Source organism: Haemorhous mexicanus, chromosome 3 (genome assembly GCF_027477595.1).
Source record: "Haemorhous mexicanus isolate bHaeMex1 chromosome 3, bHaeMex1.pri, whole genome shotgun sequence".
In the NCBI taxonomy this organism is placed as follows: Eukaryota; Metazoa; Chordata; class Aves; order Passeriformes; family Fringillidae; genus Haemorhous; species Haemorhous mexicanus.
The window spans coordinates 20104253-20120550 of record NC_082343.1 but is presented as its reverse complement, the minus strand read 5'-3'; the positions used below and the strand labels follow the sequence as shown (position 1 = coordinate 20120550).

General features: G+C 41.2%; 2 protein-coding genes across 5 annotated transcripts in view; both read left to right on the top strand.

Moving 5' to 3' along the window:
* MARK1 (microtubule affinity regulating kinase 1) overlaps positions 1–6921 on the top strand; it is a 55711-nt gene extending 48790 nt beyond the window's left edge. For 3 of the 4 annotated variants that reach the window (XM_059841002.1, XM_059841005.1, XM_059841004.1), the window contains 4 exons: positions 481–639; positions 1430–1684; positions 4179–4223; positions 6277–6921. In XM_059841002.1, coding sequence (XP_059696985.1) covers positions 481–639; positions 1430–1684; positions 4179–4223; positions 6277–6631 — 814 coding nt within the window. In that variant the 3' untranslated portion in view covers positions 6632–6921. The remainder of the gene's footprint in view (positions 1–480; positions 640–1429; positions 1685–4178; positions 4224–6276) is intronic. The other variant, XM_059841003.1, reaches the window with a different exon arrangement.
* A 4167-nt stretch (positions 6922–11088) lies between these two features.
* C3H1orf115 (chromosome 3 C1orf115 homolog) lies at positions 11089–15994 on the top strand. The gene is made up of 2 exons (XM_059841000.1): positions 11089–11462; positions 14474–15994. The coding sequence occupies exons 1-2, from the start codon at positions 11175–11177 to the stop codon at positions 14591–14593; spliced, it is 408 nt and encodes a 135-aa protein (XP_059696983.1). The 5' UTR covers positions 11089–11174; the 3' UTR covers positions 14594–15994.
* Positions 15995–16298: the final 304 nt, after the last annotated feature.

The window sequence follows — 16298 nt, the reverse complement described above, 5'->3', positions numbered from 1 at the left end:
ATTGGTCCTTTAAAAACCAGTACTTCCAAGTGATAATGTGACAGCAGTTCCGATTGTTTCATGTTTCAGATGTTTGTTTTAACTGCAAATAAGGGTATTCACAGAAGGAGAGTCTGTTTAATCAATCTATTTAAGTCTTTGTGAATTTCTTTTTCAATGTTTTTTTATTATGTCCTGCTATTCATTGTAGTCTTTCTTCATTACTTTGAATAATGTGTGTGTAAGCTTTAATCGTGGGAGGAAAGAAAAGGCCTAACTTAACATATATGGAGTATTTGTTTATGGATTAACATAATTTTCTTAGAATTTTGTATTCTTTACTTTAGCTGACTCAGGCAGCCTGGTCACTCAGTCTTCTGTTTAGTAGTGCTGAGTTCTAAAAGAATAAATTAGTCCTTTTCTCTCTTTTTTGTAAAGGTTTTTACACTAACCTTTCTTTTCCCATTTGTCCATCCCTGCTTCCTTGCTACCATGGAAAAGCCTGACAGAAATGTCTGCAAGCAGCACATCCTCTGCAGGCTCTGCAGTGGCCTCTGTCTCTACACGCCCTCGGCATCAAAAGTCTATGTCTGCCTCTGGTCACCCTATCAAAGTCACACTGCCGACCATCAAGGATGGTACTGAAGCTTACCGACCAAGGTAGCAGATTAGTGGGCATTTATTTTTTGCTGTGCTCTTGTTCAGTTTGTGACAGACATCAGAGTGTTTGTAATCCAGTCAAAACTGCCACATTGCATTCTGGTTTTAAACAGGAGCTTGCTCAAGTATTGTGGGTATTGAATGATGGTTTAAACCTCATTTTGTTCATGGCACATGTTTGTATACTGTTAAAGAAATTCCTTGACTGCCTCCATCCAGAGACTTCTCGGAAACTTAAGTAGTTAAAAATTTGATTACTTTAGATGGGACTGTACAACACAGGCCACCATAAATTGAAATGAAATACTGGAATGTAAACCTCTCTGATCTGTAGGTTGCTAAGCTCGTTGTTGTCTAAAAGCACCATGGTATAGTTGATCTTTCTATTAACTGCTTGAATAGCTTTATAGACTTACTTCCATCAGGTTGTGACTTAAGAAATATCAGTGAAGGTTTTTGGGAGTATATTAAGGGTGTTAATGAACACATTTTTCCAGAAGAGAGGTGGGGACACTTTCAGATCTCGCTACAGACTTTTTTAACCTTTTTCCTTTTGTCCTATTATCTGTGTATACTTTTTTAACAGTTCTAATACTTGAGATAGAAATAATCAAGAGATATTTTCATTGTAAAATCAAACCAAGTATGAATCCTAAAAGCAAATCAGTACCACATTCAGTTGTTTAAAAGAATCAAGAGTGGGGTTTCTTTCCTGTCTTTGAGAAACAGTTGTCATGTAGGAGGGCTTTTAGCCTGGTCTTCCTCATTATTTATGCTTCTGTTTGCCCAGCAGTGCAAGTCAGAGAGTGCCTGCTGCCTCCCCATCTGCTCATAGCATTAGCACCACCACTCCAGACCGGACCCGCTTTCCCCGGGGCAGCTCCAGCCGCAGCACTTTCCATGGGGAGCAGCTGCGGGAGCGGCGCAACGCTACCTACAACGGCCCGCCCGCCTCGCCCTCCCACGAGACCGGGGCGTTCGCACACGCCAGGAGAGGGACGTCCACAGGCATCATCAGCAAGATCACCTCTAAGTTTGTTCGCAGGTTGGTACCTCGAGTTTCAAGAGAAAAAAGAATTACAAAAGCCCAGCCTGGAAGCAGCACTTTAAATGCTAAGTCTTTGACAATTTCCAGTTTAACTCTGAAGGAAATATAAATTTAGTTAGACTCCTGCTTGATTTGTCTGTTCCTTCCAGAATCTGCCTTGTTTCAATTCTGTGTATATATTGTAACCATTGTTTGACCAGCTATTCTTCTTTATCTTAAAGGAACAAGAGAATGCTGGTCAAAAGGGGCTTTTACCCTTGTTTCACGGCTGTGATACAATTAAAGTAAAATCAAATTCATTTAAATACTGAAAAGAGTGACTTCAAAATAAGTAATTATTTAATGTTAACAATATTTTACTTTTTTAATTGGATGCGGTTTGTTGCAAGGATGATATTTACAGTCTTTTTATTGCTGTGCTTAAAAGGAGTAGGTGTAGTTATTTCAGGCAATTGTAAAATCTGTGAATAAATGAGAAGTTAGAAGCAGGCAGAAATCTGGAAGTGGAAAAATAATAGTATTTCAGTATCATACAGCCTGTTTTATTATGTCAGCAGCTTCTTCAAATGTGAGTTCAGGTTTCTGAAAGAAGAAAACCCACACATCCTGCATCTGCATTCATTCCTGTCATGATGCTATCACTAATAATCTGGTGAGGAGAGGTGCTGAGAAAGGTTTTCAAATACACTGTTCAAGATCAAGTGACTATTGACTTAGCAGTCACAAGAGCTTTTTCAAAAGGGGACTTAATTTTCATTTTGCCTCTTTCTACCAGTGATTTATCTATTAATTTCACCTGATGAGCTGATAGTGCATCAGTGTATGTCTAGTAATACCTCCTATGAAGACCTAAAAAGAAAAAAGTGTGTGAATTATTTTCTTTTTCCAGAAACCTGAACATACAGGACTGTAATCCTCCATTATTGGTATCTCCAGCACTTATATAGTTGTAAGGAGAGAATTGTTCTCTGATTTTATAGAGCAAAAAAGTATTACAGCAAAGCTAGTCAACTGTTGTCAGTGTAGATTTCTAAATAGGAAGAAAGGTATTTTCTGTTGACTAACTAATCAACTTCAAGAGTACAGGCTACTTTTTTTGTGTTATAGCTCCTTGTTTTTTGCAAGGAATGGTATCTTGACTTTGTTTTTAAGAGTTAGATCAAAGAAATAATGTTTTCATCTTAAAATATTTAAATAATATTTTAAACTATGTGTTTAGAATTAAGATATCCTAAATTTATGTATTTTAAATTTATCTTAGTATAGAAGATTTTATACAAATTTCTAGTATGTTTTATAATGTTAAAATATATATTTTGTCACGGCATTGCAGGGTGTCTGTTTGCTTTGTTAGTGGGGTTTTTTTGTTGGTTTGGTTTTTTTTTTTGTTGTTGTTGTTTTTTGGGGGTTTTTTTTTTGGGTTGTTTAAGACTTAGTGGCTGATTTTTACCTGGGTGGAGGTGCAGGGGGTTATTTTTTTGCTGTTCTTTGACTTGGATCACATAACTTTTAACTTCTGTACTGTTCAGGAAATAATGATTTAAAGCATACTTTTACTAGAAGGTGTCATGAAAGACTTTTTTTACTAACTTTTGACAAGGGTAAATGCCTTTTCTGGTAAGTATACAAAATAAATGCCTAATGAGAATGCTTAGTGAATAGGGTATTGAAGTATTTTGAGTCAATGATACTTCCCTGGTGTTAGTTACTAAAGTATTAGTGTTTTGAAGGTATTTCATTAATCATGTAATTGAAATTGGGTGCTAAATATTGGTACAGCAGCTCTAGGAACATACCTATGTGGCTTACACAATCTGGGAATTTATTTCAAGTTGTTTCATACTAAAAAGACATCATATAAAACAGTTTCTTGCAAAGCACAGCTCTAATGCAGCAAGTTAAAGATACATTTAATCTCATTCTCTGATCATCTCATTGAAGTCTGTGTAACAGCTGATGTGCTTAAAGTTAAGCAGATGTTGAAGTAACCTTCCTGAACTGGGCTGCAAACATTTGGTCTCACAAACTCTTAGGCACATCTTATTGTTAATTGCTTGAGTGTGCTTAAGCATGGGCTTGTCTCAAAGTGCTTTCAGGGATACAAAAGGCCTGACTCACAAGGGTGCAGAGTGGAGCCCTCCTGGACCACCTTGACCAACTGCTCCTCTGTGCTTGCTGGAGTTACATGTGGTCATTGCTCTGTCTGCAGTAGGTTCAGAACAGCATGTTAATTTTGCCATCATTTGGGGGAAAAAAATTTAAACAGTTACATGTCAGAGCCAGAAAAAAACTAAGGTGTCATAAAGGGAAACTAAAATTACAGCTGTGAAAAAATTCTTTTAAATAGTATTAGGCTTAACATTATTATACTGATTCTTTTTTTTTTTTTTTTTTTTTTGTCAGTAGCTATTTAACATTGTTCTAGGTGTAGGTTTTCTTAACTTTTATTTTTCACTTTATCATTGAATCTCAACCTTAACTTTGTTTTGAGGGATCCAAGTGAAGGCGAAGCCAGTGGCAGAACTGACACCTCAAGGTGAGGAGTCACTATTAATACTTCGCTCCTAGGTCTTTCAAATCAAGTGATTTCTTAAAGCCTTTTAAATCAGGGTGTGAAAGAGAATAGTGCTTAAATATTCTGTATTTCAAAAATGTTTTCTGTTTGGGGGGAGGGGGTCTTGTCAAGGTCCTTTTTATCCCTCATTTCTGCTTTCTTGCGAAGTATTTAATACAAAACTTTGTGTAAGCATATTCCTTTGAATAATAAAACCCCCTGTAGGCACTTAAAATCATGATTTGACTTACAAATATTTAATGGTGTTTACTTTTGGTTTCAGTGGACAGTGTAAATACTTTGTGTGTTTGTGTGTATATATGTATCTATTAAATTTTTATTATACTTACATACTGTGCTCATTACTGAAGCTGCTGCTTGCCATAAGTAAACACCTTATAGTCCCTGAGAAATGAATGTCACTTGCTCTGAGAAATAAACCAAGTGACATTCAGAAAGAAGGGTTGATGACTGCCAGATTCTGAATTTCTGTGGCAACCACTATACACAAATCTATAGATGCTTTGTTAGCAATAAAACATTCTTCATATGCTCATTTTCCAGTATATCTGCTCTTTTGCCATGTTTCAGCTTTTGGTGTGCTTAAGCACAGTGCATACCTCTTTATTTTTCTGCTTTCTAATGAACAGGCATTGTAGTTTGCATTCATTCTAAACTGGTCACATACAGAAAGTATTGATTTAGTTTTTAAAACAGAAAGCCTCTATTAAAAAAAAACCAGCACATTCTTACTCAGATACACTGTGTATAATACACAATGCATTTATCTAAGTTAGCCCTTTTCAATTCAGAGTATCTTAGCTGTCAAATTATTGGTTATGGAAAGGGAAAAGAGACTGAGTGTTCAAATTAAGTGTAAAGTTGCTTTCAGCTCTTGCTTTCATTCTTTAGCTATCTCTGCTTTTTGTCATCCTACAGTGTCTGTTTTGGGCTAAAAAAGTCATTTGAGATCTTATCCCTGCTCTATCCCTTAATATCAATGTGGTTCTCTGGGGGTCACACAAAGTTGAATTAAAAGTGCTTATTTTGACTCCTCTCTGAATAATGATTACAGTTTATAGACTTGAAATGAGAGCAGCACCTTTCCCCAGTGATGGATGGGGAGGCCTCAGCATCAGGAGTACCTGGGGCAAGAGCCGTAACAGCTGACTGTGAAATTACTTTAAAATAATTAGTGCTGGTTCTCAAAATGTTTTCTGCAATGGAACAAGTAATCTATTTGATAAGGAAGCATGAGACTAAGAACATTAATTAGAAATTGCTCCCTTGCAATTTTGTCCTTTATTAAATAAAATAGTTTTTCTGTATTTGTAAAATACAGATCGCTGTTTCTTACTTGTAAAAGCTGCTGGCCATGTACTCAAATGGTGACCAAATGGTTCACAGCCAAATTACCGTCCAAAATCTGCCTCATCAGTTAAAATAAAACATGTTTATTATAAGGTCTTTTGACACAGAGAGAGGTCAAAAATCTAAACAAACACAAAAGGAGGTGGGGGGGAAGGCAGAAACAAGGGAGGGAATTAACTAAAGACTTGTGAATTGCAGGGTGGGATTTCTTCCTCTGCTGCTTTTACTGTATGATTTCTGCTTCAGGATTGTGTCCCTCAACTTCAGTTTTTTTGGTGTATGGCATGCTCCAGATCATGAAATCAGCAGAACTTCAGTCATGCTTTTACATAGATTCCACTTTCTTTGGAGCAGTATAGAGTAATGTGTGTCTGCTGCAGTTCCCATTGCATATGTTGTCATCAGAACATTGTAGAGCAGGGGTTTCCAAACTTGCTTTGCTGTGTGCCACTACAGTGGCACGGTGCTTTGCTGAGCACACGCATGCAGCATGTGGGGCAGGGCTGTTCCAGCAGTGTCCATCCCACTCCCTGAATTAACTTGCCCATGACTTGTGGCATCTCAATGGCAGTTTAGAAACCCCTGTTCAAGAACTGTATTTCTCTCCTCTCTCTCTCACCTGTACTGCTCTGGTTTTGATTTTGCCGTGTGTCACTTGTTCCAGGAGCGTTTCTGGGGAGCCTAAAGACAGAGAGAAGGAGGATAGCAAAGATTCGAAGCCACGCTCCTTGCGCTTCACGTGGAGCATGAAGACCACGAGTTCTATGGACCCGAACGATATGATGAGAGAGATTCGGAAAGTGTTAGATGCCAATAACTGTGATTACGAACAAAAAGAGAGGTTTTTGCTCTTCTGTGTCCACGGTGATGCACGACAAGACAGCCTTGTTCAGTGGGAGATGGAAGTCTGCAAACTGCCACGATTGTCACTCAATGGAGTTCGCTTCAAGAGAATATCTGGGACTTCTATTGCATTTAAGAACATTGCATCCAAGATAGCAAACGAGCTTAAGCTGTAAAGAGAACCTAAATTCTTTTGGATCAGGGAAGATTCGTACATGATCTACACTTTGAATGTACTGGTTTCGCCTAATGTGATTGGCCTGTGAAACTCCCCATGTAGAAATTGCCCTTATTGCAATAAGGTTATACATAGTTATTCAGAATTGTAAAATTAAATCCAGTATGACCTATATTAAATAACTGTAGCTAAAGAAGTTATGTTCACATGTACAGGTAAGTATATAGAGCATTCTGTTCATTTTATGTTCATAGAGTTGTATAATAAAAAGATGACTGCTTAAATTCAGATCTTGTATAGTTGTCTAGATTTCTGCACAGAAATGTATGTTTGATGCTTTGAGTTGGAAAAGTTCTTCCCTATCATTTACATTTTTGGTGGGTTTTATAAGTCTTACCTCTACCATGCATTTTTTAAAAAACTTGTGTCCTGAGTCAAATGCACAAACTAGTTTTCACAACTGTAGCATGACCATTTTTAATTATTTAAAAATAGTTCATGAGTTGAACCAAAAGTCGCTAAGTAGTTGGCTTTTGTTCTACAGGAGACTGTTCCTGCTTATCTTTGGCTCTTATCTTTGTTATTGGACAGTGTTTAGTTGAAAAAAAGAGACAAATATGTTTACAGTGTTGGCACTTACAGTTTAGAAACTTTGTTCTGCCTTTGGCCAGCTCAGAGCTGTGGGGGAACAGAAACCAGGCATGAGTGATTTCTGTCTGCAAATTCCAGTGCTTATTCCAATGGCCCATTAACAAATGTAGCACCAAAATGGAGAACCAGAATAATTTCATTTTAATATCTTGGTGTAAAATATCATTTATTTGCTGCCTTCAGAATACTACAAATTCCATTTTATGGAAATCTATTAACATTGGGACTGTTTAATAGCACAAAATAATCTGAAGTGTTGACCAATTGTGTAAGTTAATAATACCACCTCAGGAATTAGCTTGGCTTTTGGAACATGTGCCCCCAAAGAGTACATGCAATTCCACATGATATTTTACAGCTAAACATACATTGTTTATAATGATAAATTGTTGATTTATGCTTTTGTGGTTGTACAGTTTGTTCCCATGTAACCTGTTTGTGTTTAATATTTTACCAGATTTTATGTATTTATTCCACATCATTATGCCTATAATGTGCAGGTTTGTAATTAGGCACTTGCCTACAGAAAAGGAAAAAAAAAAAACAGCTCCACATTTTTTTTCCTTCATAATTAATGATTATAAACTATGTAAAACCACTAGTACTGGTACATTTTAATACTTGTTCTTTTGTACTGAATTAACCATAGAGGTTGGTTGTGCAATGTTATTTAATGTCGTAATTACTGTAATATCAACATATGGGCCCCATCTGCACACTCTTGTGAAGAATAGAAAGTTCATTAAAAAATTGTCACTTTAAAAAATAAAAATGAAAAAAAAAGCTGTGGTAAACTCTGTAACCCTAAGTTAGAAAGCTGTAAGTGTAGTAAATGTGCCATTCTCTAATGGCTTCTTGACCAAGATGGACTTTACATACTGTACTGTGATGTAGCTTTCCTATGTAAAAGTTATGTTCGGAATTGGACGTGTATTGTTGCCTTAGAAAAAGGGTGGTGTTTGGAAAGAAAGAACTGTAGCCCCTTTTTTTTTATCTGATGTTCATTGAACCAAATCTGATGCAAGTCATCTTGATTCACTGGTGCACTCTATTAAAACTTACTTGAACAGTTCTCATACTAAAATACTTGTTGTTTGCCCTTTATAAAAGCACAGTCATTACTGCAGGTAGCAAAACAGTTTAAAGGTGCATAGGCTCCATCTTCAGCATGGTGTGAATTCCGAATTAGCATTGCATGGATTTAGTGGTACTGCACTGTTCAGAAACTATTGGTGCTTTAGCATTGCTGAGAAATAGATGTCCAGGAGCTTTTACATGTATTCACCAAAAATCAATCTGGGGAGGAGAGGGTTATGTGTCTGCTCAGTTTACCCATAAATGTCTGTAAGTATTCGATTATTCTTAAAAATACATAACTGCAATGTAATCGTGATGCTAACCTAAGGTCATGTGTGAACTTGGTCATGAAACAAAACCCTTTGCTTTTCAGAAGGTTCTGTGGAAAAAATATAGGTCATGCTGTGAGACAGTAGATTAAGTACTTAGGAGAGCTTCCTGCTTTACAGGCACCATTTATTCATGGCTAACTTTGCCCTAGATTGCAGCTGGTTTTCACTGCTCCGTGTAACCAGAGGTGTTCCATAAAACACACATAGCTTTTCCAGAGGACAGAGCTGACAAATTTTAGTTCAGCTTTCCCATGAAATTGGCACTGCCAATTTAATGTTTATATATCAGGGCAGCTTGCAAATGGTGTTCTGTCCAGTGATTGCCAGCAGTGTGAAATTGCCCTGATTCATAAACGCTGTGCCCTCTTTTTGCCTTGCTGGAAGATTAGCTGTGACCCACCTCAAGCTCTCAATAGCAAATACACCTGGAGCTTCCTGAAGGACACAGTCTAAGTGTAGAAGGTGTAGGTGCACACAAGTGCAGCATTTGGCTTTCCAAATCTGCTGCCCCAGCAGGAGTAAGACAAGAAGATCAAAGAAAGCAGTTCTGAAATAGGTCTCTGGTTTTATTGGCAAGCAGTCTTCTTAGACTGGGATCAGTGAGACAGTGCTTACCCAACCTCAGTGCTTGGTTCTGGGCTCCCTCACCAGCTGCCTTGTGCTGGACCTGTTCTGTATCAGTTACTCCTTAGGTAAGAGTGGGATAAGCTGCATTTCAGATCCAAATGTTCCCAACTTCCATGTGGGAAGGGACTGGTGTGGCATTTTATCAGCACAGCTTTAACTTCAGAAATACGGAAGAGTTTTTAAATGCCACATCAGACTTCCCAGCTTGAGGCAAGGATAGGGATGCCTCAGATCTTCAGAGACTTTATGAATTCAGTTGTAATTTGTTGGTAGCATTTCTGGGGGGTGTTTAAGATGGGTGGAGGGTGAGCAGTGGGGTTACTGCCTGGTTCAGCTAGTCAGGGTTTGGGGGCTTTTTGCATTTCTTGCTTCGAGGTATATCAACATTTCCAAAACTTGTGCATCCCTTTTCACACAGTCCAGTTTAAAAACATTAAAATTTATATAAATCAGTGAAAATACAATAAGCAGTCATTCCTGGTCCACTGAATGAATGACACTGCTGGGAACCAGGTGGCATCATTATGCCACATGGATGATGCTAAAACTCCATGAACTGTTTAGACATAAGTTTTGGTATCTGATACCTGAGGCTACCTTGGACCTATTCATTGCAGAACATGTTATGATTCCCCTGCCACCATGCAAATGGAGACACTAAATCTCAGCTGAGAGATGTATTCTGTGAGGGTTTTTTTGGTTTTTTTTTTTTGATAGTTGAGTTCTGGAAAGGGAAGCAGACTTGCAAGGTACAAACCAAGTCTGTGGGGAAAGGCCTGCCTCTCTCAGGAAGATAGGGAAAAATTATCTACCTCAGAGTTTCTCATTTACTGGCATAGAGCTCTTCTCCTGTAGTGAGAGTGACTTAGCTCACACCTTCCACCCTTCAGGGACATGGCCCCACTGTTCTTTACACAGCTTTCTGGAGCTGTGAAGGTGGTGAATCACCATCCTTGGGGCAGATAAGACTATGAAGTGCAGGATTTACTTTCTGAATGTTATGCACACATCTTGGGGGGATGCAAGGTTCAAGGCTTTTTTTCTTTGTAAGAAAAATACAGGGGAAAGTTTAGTCTGCCCCGTGTTGCATCTGCTTGTCCAAAGCCTTCACATGCATATCAAATGCTGATAAATACACCAACCAGTAAATAAATTGTATCTATCGTCCCTCTACTATTTTGTGTTTCTTGAAGTGCCCTAGCTGAGGAACACCGCTAGAAGAGGCAGCTGTTACACTACAGCACCCCAGCCGCGGAGGTGGGTCTATCACAGCTTCCCCAGCATCTGAGCAAAGCCACTGAGAAACTTCGTCGCTTTCCGCTTGCCCAGGGGTATTCGAACGCAGCCCAGGACGCAGAAGAGGCTGTTCATCCGTGGCTTTAGTAGGAACACCTATAACAGGGGGATGTTCAAGGAGCTTGGCCTTTTTCTCTGACGGGGAGAGAGCGTTACCTTCGGGAGAAGTGCTGCCGTGGGCCGGGGAAGTGCGTGCGGAGCCACGGAAGGATCTTCCAGGGGTCTCGCCGGCCCTCGCGGCGCCGAGGCCGAAGCAGCCCGGGCGCAGTGCAGGGCTGTGCCGCCTAGTCAGCGCTCACCTGTCCCCTCTGAGCTGACGGGCTTCAATCCCGGGCTCCCGCAGCAGCTCCCGGCTTCCCGCACCAGAGCGGCGGCAGGGCTAGAGTCCGCAACCAGGGGCACCGCCAGCCCTCGCCCGCCTGCCCCGGGCCGGGGCGCCTCTTCCCGCGGCCGTCCCGCCCCGGGGAGGGGGCAGCGGCCGCCTCCGGCCACACCTGTGGCGCAGCGGCGGAGGAAGCGCCCGAGGTCGGTGCAGACGGGTCGGCGCCCGAAGGCAGCATGACGGTGGGTGCGCGGCTGGGCGCCAAGGTGAGGGATAGGTTCTCCCGCCGCGGGGCCGTCGACGACCAGGTCTCCATCCTGCCCGGCGAGGAGGAGGAGGCGACAGCGGCGGGGGCCGGGGACAACGCGGGGGCCCCGCGGCCGGCGGCCCCGCAGGAGGAGGAGGAGGGCTCCGGGTGCAGGAAGGTGCGCTTCGCCGTCCTGCCCGGCTCCTACGAGCCGCTGCGCCCGCCGCGGACTCCCGGCAAGCGGCCCTACGGGAAGCGCCTGAAGAAGTACGGAAAGGTGAGGACACAGCGCGCCCTGGACGGCCGGAGCGGGAACTCTTGACACGGGGATTCTCGGTATGGGGACCCCCGGCACGGGGTCTGCGGTGCCGAGAGGGCAGCGGGGCCTCGGCTCCGACAGTTCCGCGGGGCTCTCGGAATGCCCCTTATCCCGTAGGCATTTCAGAGCCAGCGCCCTGCTCCGAGGTGGGGTCAGGGCTTGCTCTGAACCTGCTCGGGAAGGAGCCGGTGCTGCTGGGGAGGGGGCGGACACCGACCGTCGCCTGGATCAAAGAGCACAAAATCTGTCTGTTCGAAGTGAAAATGACCCTAAGCTGATCCATGTGACGAGTGCTTTGGTTCTGCGTTCCTCGGCGTCATATTTTTAAAACTATTCCTTAAAACTTCCAGTTAATTGCCTGCATTTTCTTCCCTTCCACTGAAGTGCCCGAAAGAAACTGTAAACAGCCCTGCAGGACATTCCTTGGCCAAGGTGACCCTTAGAAATCACTGCTGTGATTTACAGGGAAAAAAAAACAAAAAAACCAACAAAAAAAAGGCATCTTGTTCTTCATCTGTAACAACAATTTTGAATCAAAATTGTTCTTTTGCTTTCCTGTTTGGAAAGTCACCAGTCCTATAGTCTGGTAGTTTGGTTTTCCTCCCACCGGAAGATGGGTGCCTTTGGTTACAAAACTGCCATGTGGAAGAATTCTATTGTTTTTCTCTTGTTCATATCACTTAAGTACCTCTCAGGTATGTCTTGGATGTTCGTGGCAAAAAATAGTTTCTGTGTTACCAGGAGAAGCCTGTCTGTTGTCATGAATCCTTTCCTGCTGCTGAGATTACAGATGTCAGCATGAGATATGACTTTCTACTACATTCTATTAAAAAAAACATGATTTTGGTAAAGATATGCTTGCTATGTCTGACATGCAGAAAATGCCATTAAGCCTGGCACAGTTACTTTTGAAATTCAGTTTACAGATGCCAACATTTTCAGGAGCTGCCTCTCAAATCCTACTGTTTCATAAAGAAATTAACAGAATATTTAATTCTTTTGGAATTTGATTTTTTGAGTTTCCAGCACTGTGTTTTCCAGGTCCCATGCTGTAGGAAGTTGTCTCAAGGCTGCAGGCCTGATCTGTATGGTGCAGTTTTGTGAGAATGGTTGCAGCAGGTCATCACTTTGCTGGTGGTGCTGTTGCTGTTGGCTTTTAATGGTGTTTAGAGCACAGTCCAGTTCTTGGGCACTGTGTATTCCATTTTGTGTTGGTTAGATGACATTCCCTCACGGGAGGGTTGCCAGTTTGGCTCTGGCATAAAGAACAACTCATCAAAGAACAGGTGAGGTCTGGGTAAGTGAAGGGCAGGAAGGGGGAAAGAAGACTCCAGCGTGACATAGTGAGGCAGGGGCGGATGTGGGAAGGGAAGGCCCTGCATCTCCTCCTCCAGCCTCAGGATCTGCCCCCAGGCTCCAGGCACCTTTTTATTTTGGCGTCTTAACTCCTTTTGAGTAAGTTTCCATGGGAGTAAAGCCAGCAAAGTTTAACTGTGTAGCAGCATCATGACAGCTGAAGGTTTCTATGTGCCAGACCCTCTGTAATCCAAATTTAAAAAAATCATAAGAATATAGAAGATATTGACTAGATTTCACTGATTTAAAAATACTTACTCGGATTCAGTTTTTTCCATGTTATAAGAGGTCAGTTTAATCTAGTCCTACATATCCATAAGGAGTTACTAACAATTAATTCTGATATTCCTCCAAATCTGAGTACATTGTATTAATTCCCCAGTTGAGAGCAGCCACATGAGCAAAAACTATCAAAAATTAAATTAAAATTAGATTAAGGTTTTCAGTTAAATAATCCATGGCAAATTTATCTCTAGTGCAGTACATAGATGAGTTCCTGAATGTGTAATGATGTGGACCAAAACTTTCTTATTTTGACAAAAAAAAAATCATATTTTGACAAAAAAGTTGTTGGGGTCTCTAGCTGGTCAGAGTGACCCCGAGAAAAGTTCAAAAGTCTCTTTTCCCCACCCGGCGCTTGAAGAAGGAGTCAGGGCTCTTCATTTCTTGGTGTCAAGGTTGTTTATTGTATCTTATCTATAAAATTTTCTTCCTGCCCAGCCGAGGTCCGCTCAGCAGGACAGTCAGAGGCACTCTGCCTGCCCCCAGGGCGGTGTTATCTTTTTATACTAAAAACTACTTGTACAATATTTACAATTATTTTCCAATACCTATCACTTATGTTAGACAGTGAGCTGCTACTTTAAACCAATCTAAAAGTGCCAACATCACCAGTGAAGATAGAGGTAGAGAAGAAGAAGAAGAAGAAAGGCTAGACACACCCAAATCCCTCCATCTTGTCCCCAAAAACCCCTCTACTAAAAATCCCAAAACCTACATTTGCACCCTGTGATAACTTTATTATTACACTATTTAAACTGCTGTGGCTTTCATCTCTTCATGTAAAGGTGGCAGTTTGCTCCATGGTTCATAATCAAACCCACTGGTGTTCTGGGCTCTGTGCCAGGGTCTCTGAGCCCCCTGGCAGGGGTCCCGGCAACTCCAGACTCCCAAAGGGATGTCCTGAGTTCTGACAAAAAGTAGTGACATTTTCATAAATGTATTCTCAGTGATTCCTGCCTTCTTGTTCAGCTCCAGTTTTAGCATGCTATGAACTTCTAGGAATTGCCAACATAGTTAGAACATGTAATGTGGGAATCGTGTACTTCTACAAAATAGGGTGATTTTAAACTAATTTAATTCTTGAATAGAATCACATGTAAAAGCCTGGCTTCCTGTGGAGGCTGCATCCGTTCAGTTTAACTATACCCTGTGGGTGTGTAGGCCTATATAAAAATAGATGGTAAAATATTTTTCCACTCTCCAGCCCTCGTTAGCTGTGGAGGAATTTCATTTTCTGGGGCCGTGACATTGGCTGTCAGAATGATTTTATGTGAAGGTATTTTTTTTCACCTTGTCTTTTTTTATCCCTTTTTTCTCATCTCTCTCCCCAGAATGTCGGGAAGGTTCTGAGGAAGGGTTGTCACTACTTGGTGGTCGGCCTGCAAGGATTAGCAGCAGCCTATTCTGCTCCCTTTGGAGTGTCAACACATGTGGCATCCTTCGTCCGCTAGCACAGCTCCCTGTGCCCCACAGGAGAGGACACAAGGCCATTGCTGCTTTCTCAGGATTAAATTTGAGACCTGGATCTGAAAAAACCTCTTGGACCAACAGCCCTGAGCCCCTGCACCAGACCCTTTCCAAGACTGAGTGCTCTTCTCTGAAAAAAATCTGGTGCTTTCTAAAATCAGATCAGGTCAAAGAAGTGTAAACATGAGAAAATAATCTTTGAATAATTGAACTGAAGTCTGTTTCCAGGCTTGAGTTGGTTTTCCAGAGCTTCCTGCTGTGTGGAAGGGAACCAAGGATGGATGGAAAAGCAAGTAGATGAGGGAGAGAGAAATTAAGGAAAACAGAGGATTGCAGAGCAGCTGGAGATGAGTTTGGGTAGTGAGAGGAATTGTCAGAGCAGTGGAGGAAACAGATAACAGAGGATTAGGAAAAGATAGTCTTTGGTTTTTCTGAGAATCTGAGTTTTTTTACCTGAGAGGGTTAAGATTATGAATGTACTTAAAAATATACTTGGACATAAATGGAATGTGGCCTGAGACATGGAGAGCTTTGCTGCATCATGGTGTTTCATTTCAAACCCTGGACATAACGAGCCTTTAAATAATCATGAAAAAGATGTAAAAATACAGCAAGAAAATTAGGTGTATATTTGTGATTTTGGGGTATTAAAGGCTCACTGTGATTAACATTTTAAACTTTTCCTCTGCTACTATGAAATCTGCATATATTTTTTTTACTGGGAATGGAGTTTATATGTGATATTCCTGATTCTGGAAGCTGGGGCATTTTACACCTAATTCTACAGTGTTCTCAAGGGCAAAAAACAAATGATTGCCAGCTGCATCTGAGAAAAAAAATATACATACAGCATTTGGTATAAGAATGTACAGGTGTGATGTATGAGAATGGGGCCAAATAACCTGCCAGCTCCAGCATCATTTCTGCACCTGGAAGCTGTAAGCAGAGGATGTCAATGTCAGATGGCTCAGCTCAGTGCTGCAGATGCAGCAGCTTCCATGTCACACCTCCAGGGACATAAATTGTGTATTGATGACACAGGAACAAGGTGGTTCATGGGCCTTAAAATTTTTGTGGGGTTTTTTTGTTTGTTTGTTTCTGTCAGTCTTTTGTGTAGTCATAAATTACTTCCCTGCTAGCACTTTCTCTGTATTATATATCTTTATCGTTTTGAGGGTGTTTTTGTAATCAAGGAGTTGACTTAACTGGAAAAAAATGCTGTTCACTTGCTTTCTTTGCCTTTTCAGAACAAAGGAGTTTGTATGTCTTGGCAAACCACACTGTATTTCTTTTAAATGTAGCAAATTAATCAGATGGGGGGGGTGGGTGAGGCAGGGTGTTATGCTCTTTTCTAACTGGACTGTAAATAAAAGCCATGAGATCTATGTCTGTTTTTACCTACACATGTTAGTAAGCGTACAAAGGAGGAGTTTCTCAGCAGCAACCCAGCCAGCAAGGGGAAGATGCAGAGTAAACTTCCCCATGTTGTTTTGCCCGTGGCCTCAGGGCCCTGGTAGGACATGATTGTAGCCCAGACCGTGTAGAAATGCTCAGGAACATCAAGGTGTGGAGATGAGGCTGCAGAGGATCTAAGGCTGCAGAAGCTGGGGTAGGAGTAGCCACAAAGGGATTTTGCTCATTGATTTCATACGTTCAGTTGTTTCTCTAGAGGTTTTTTGTTGGGAGAGA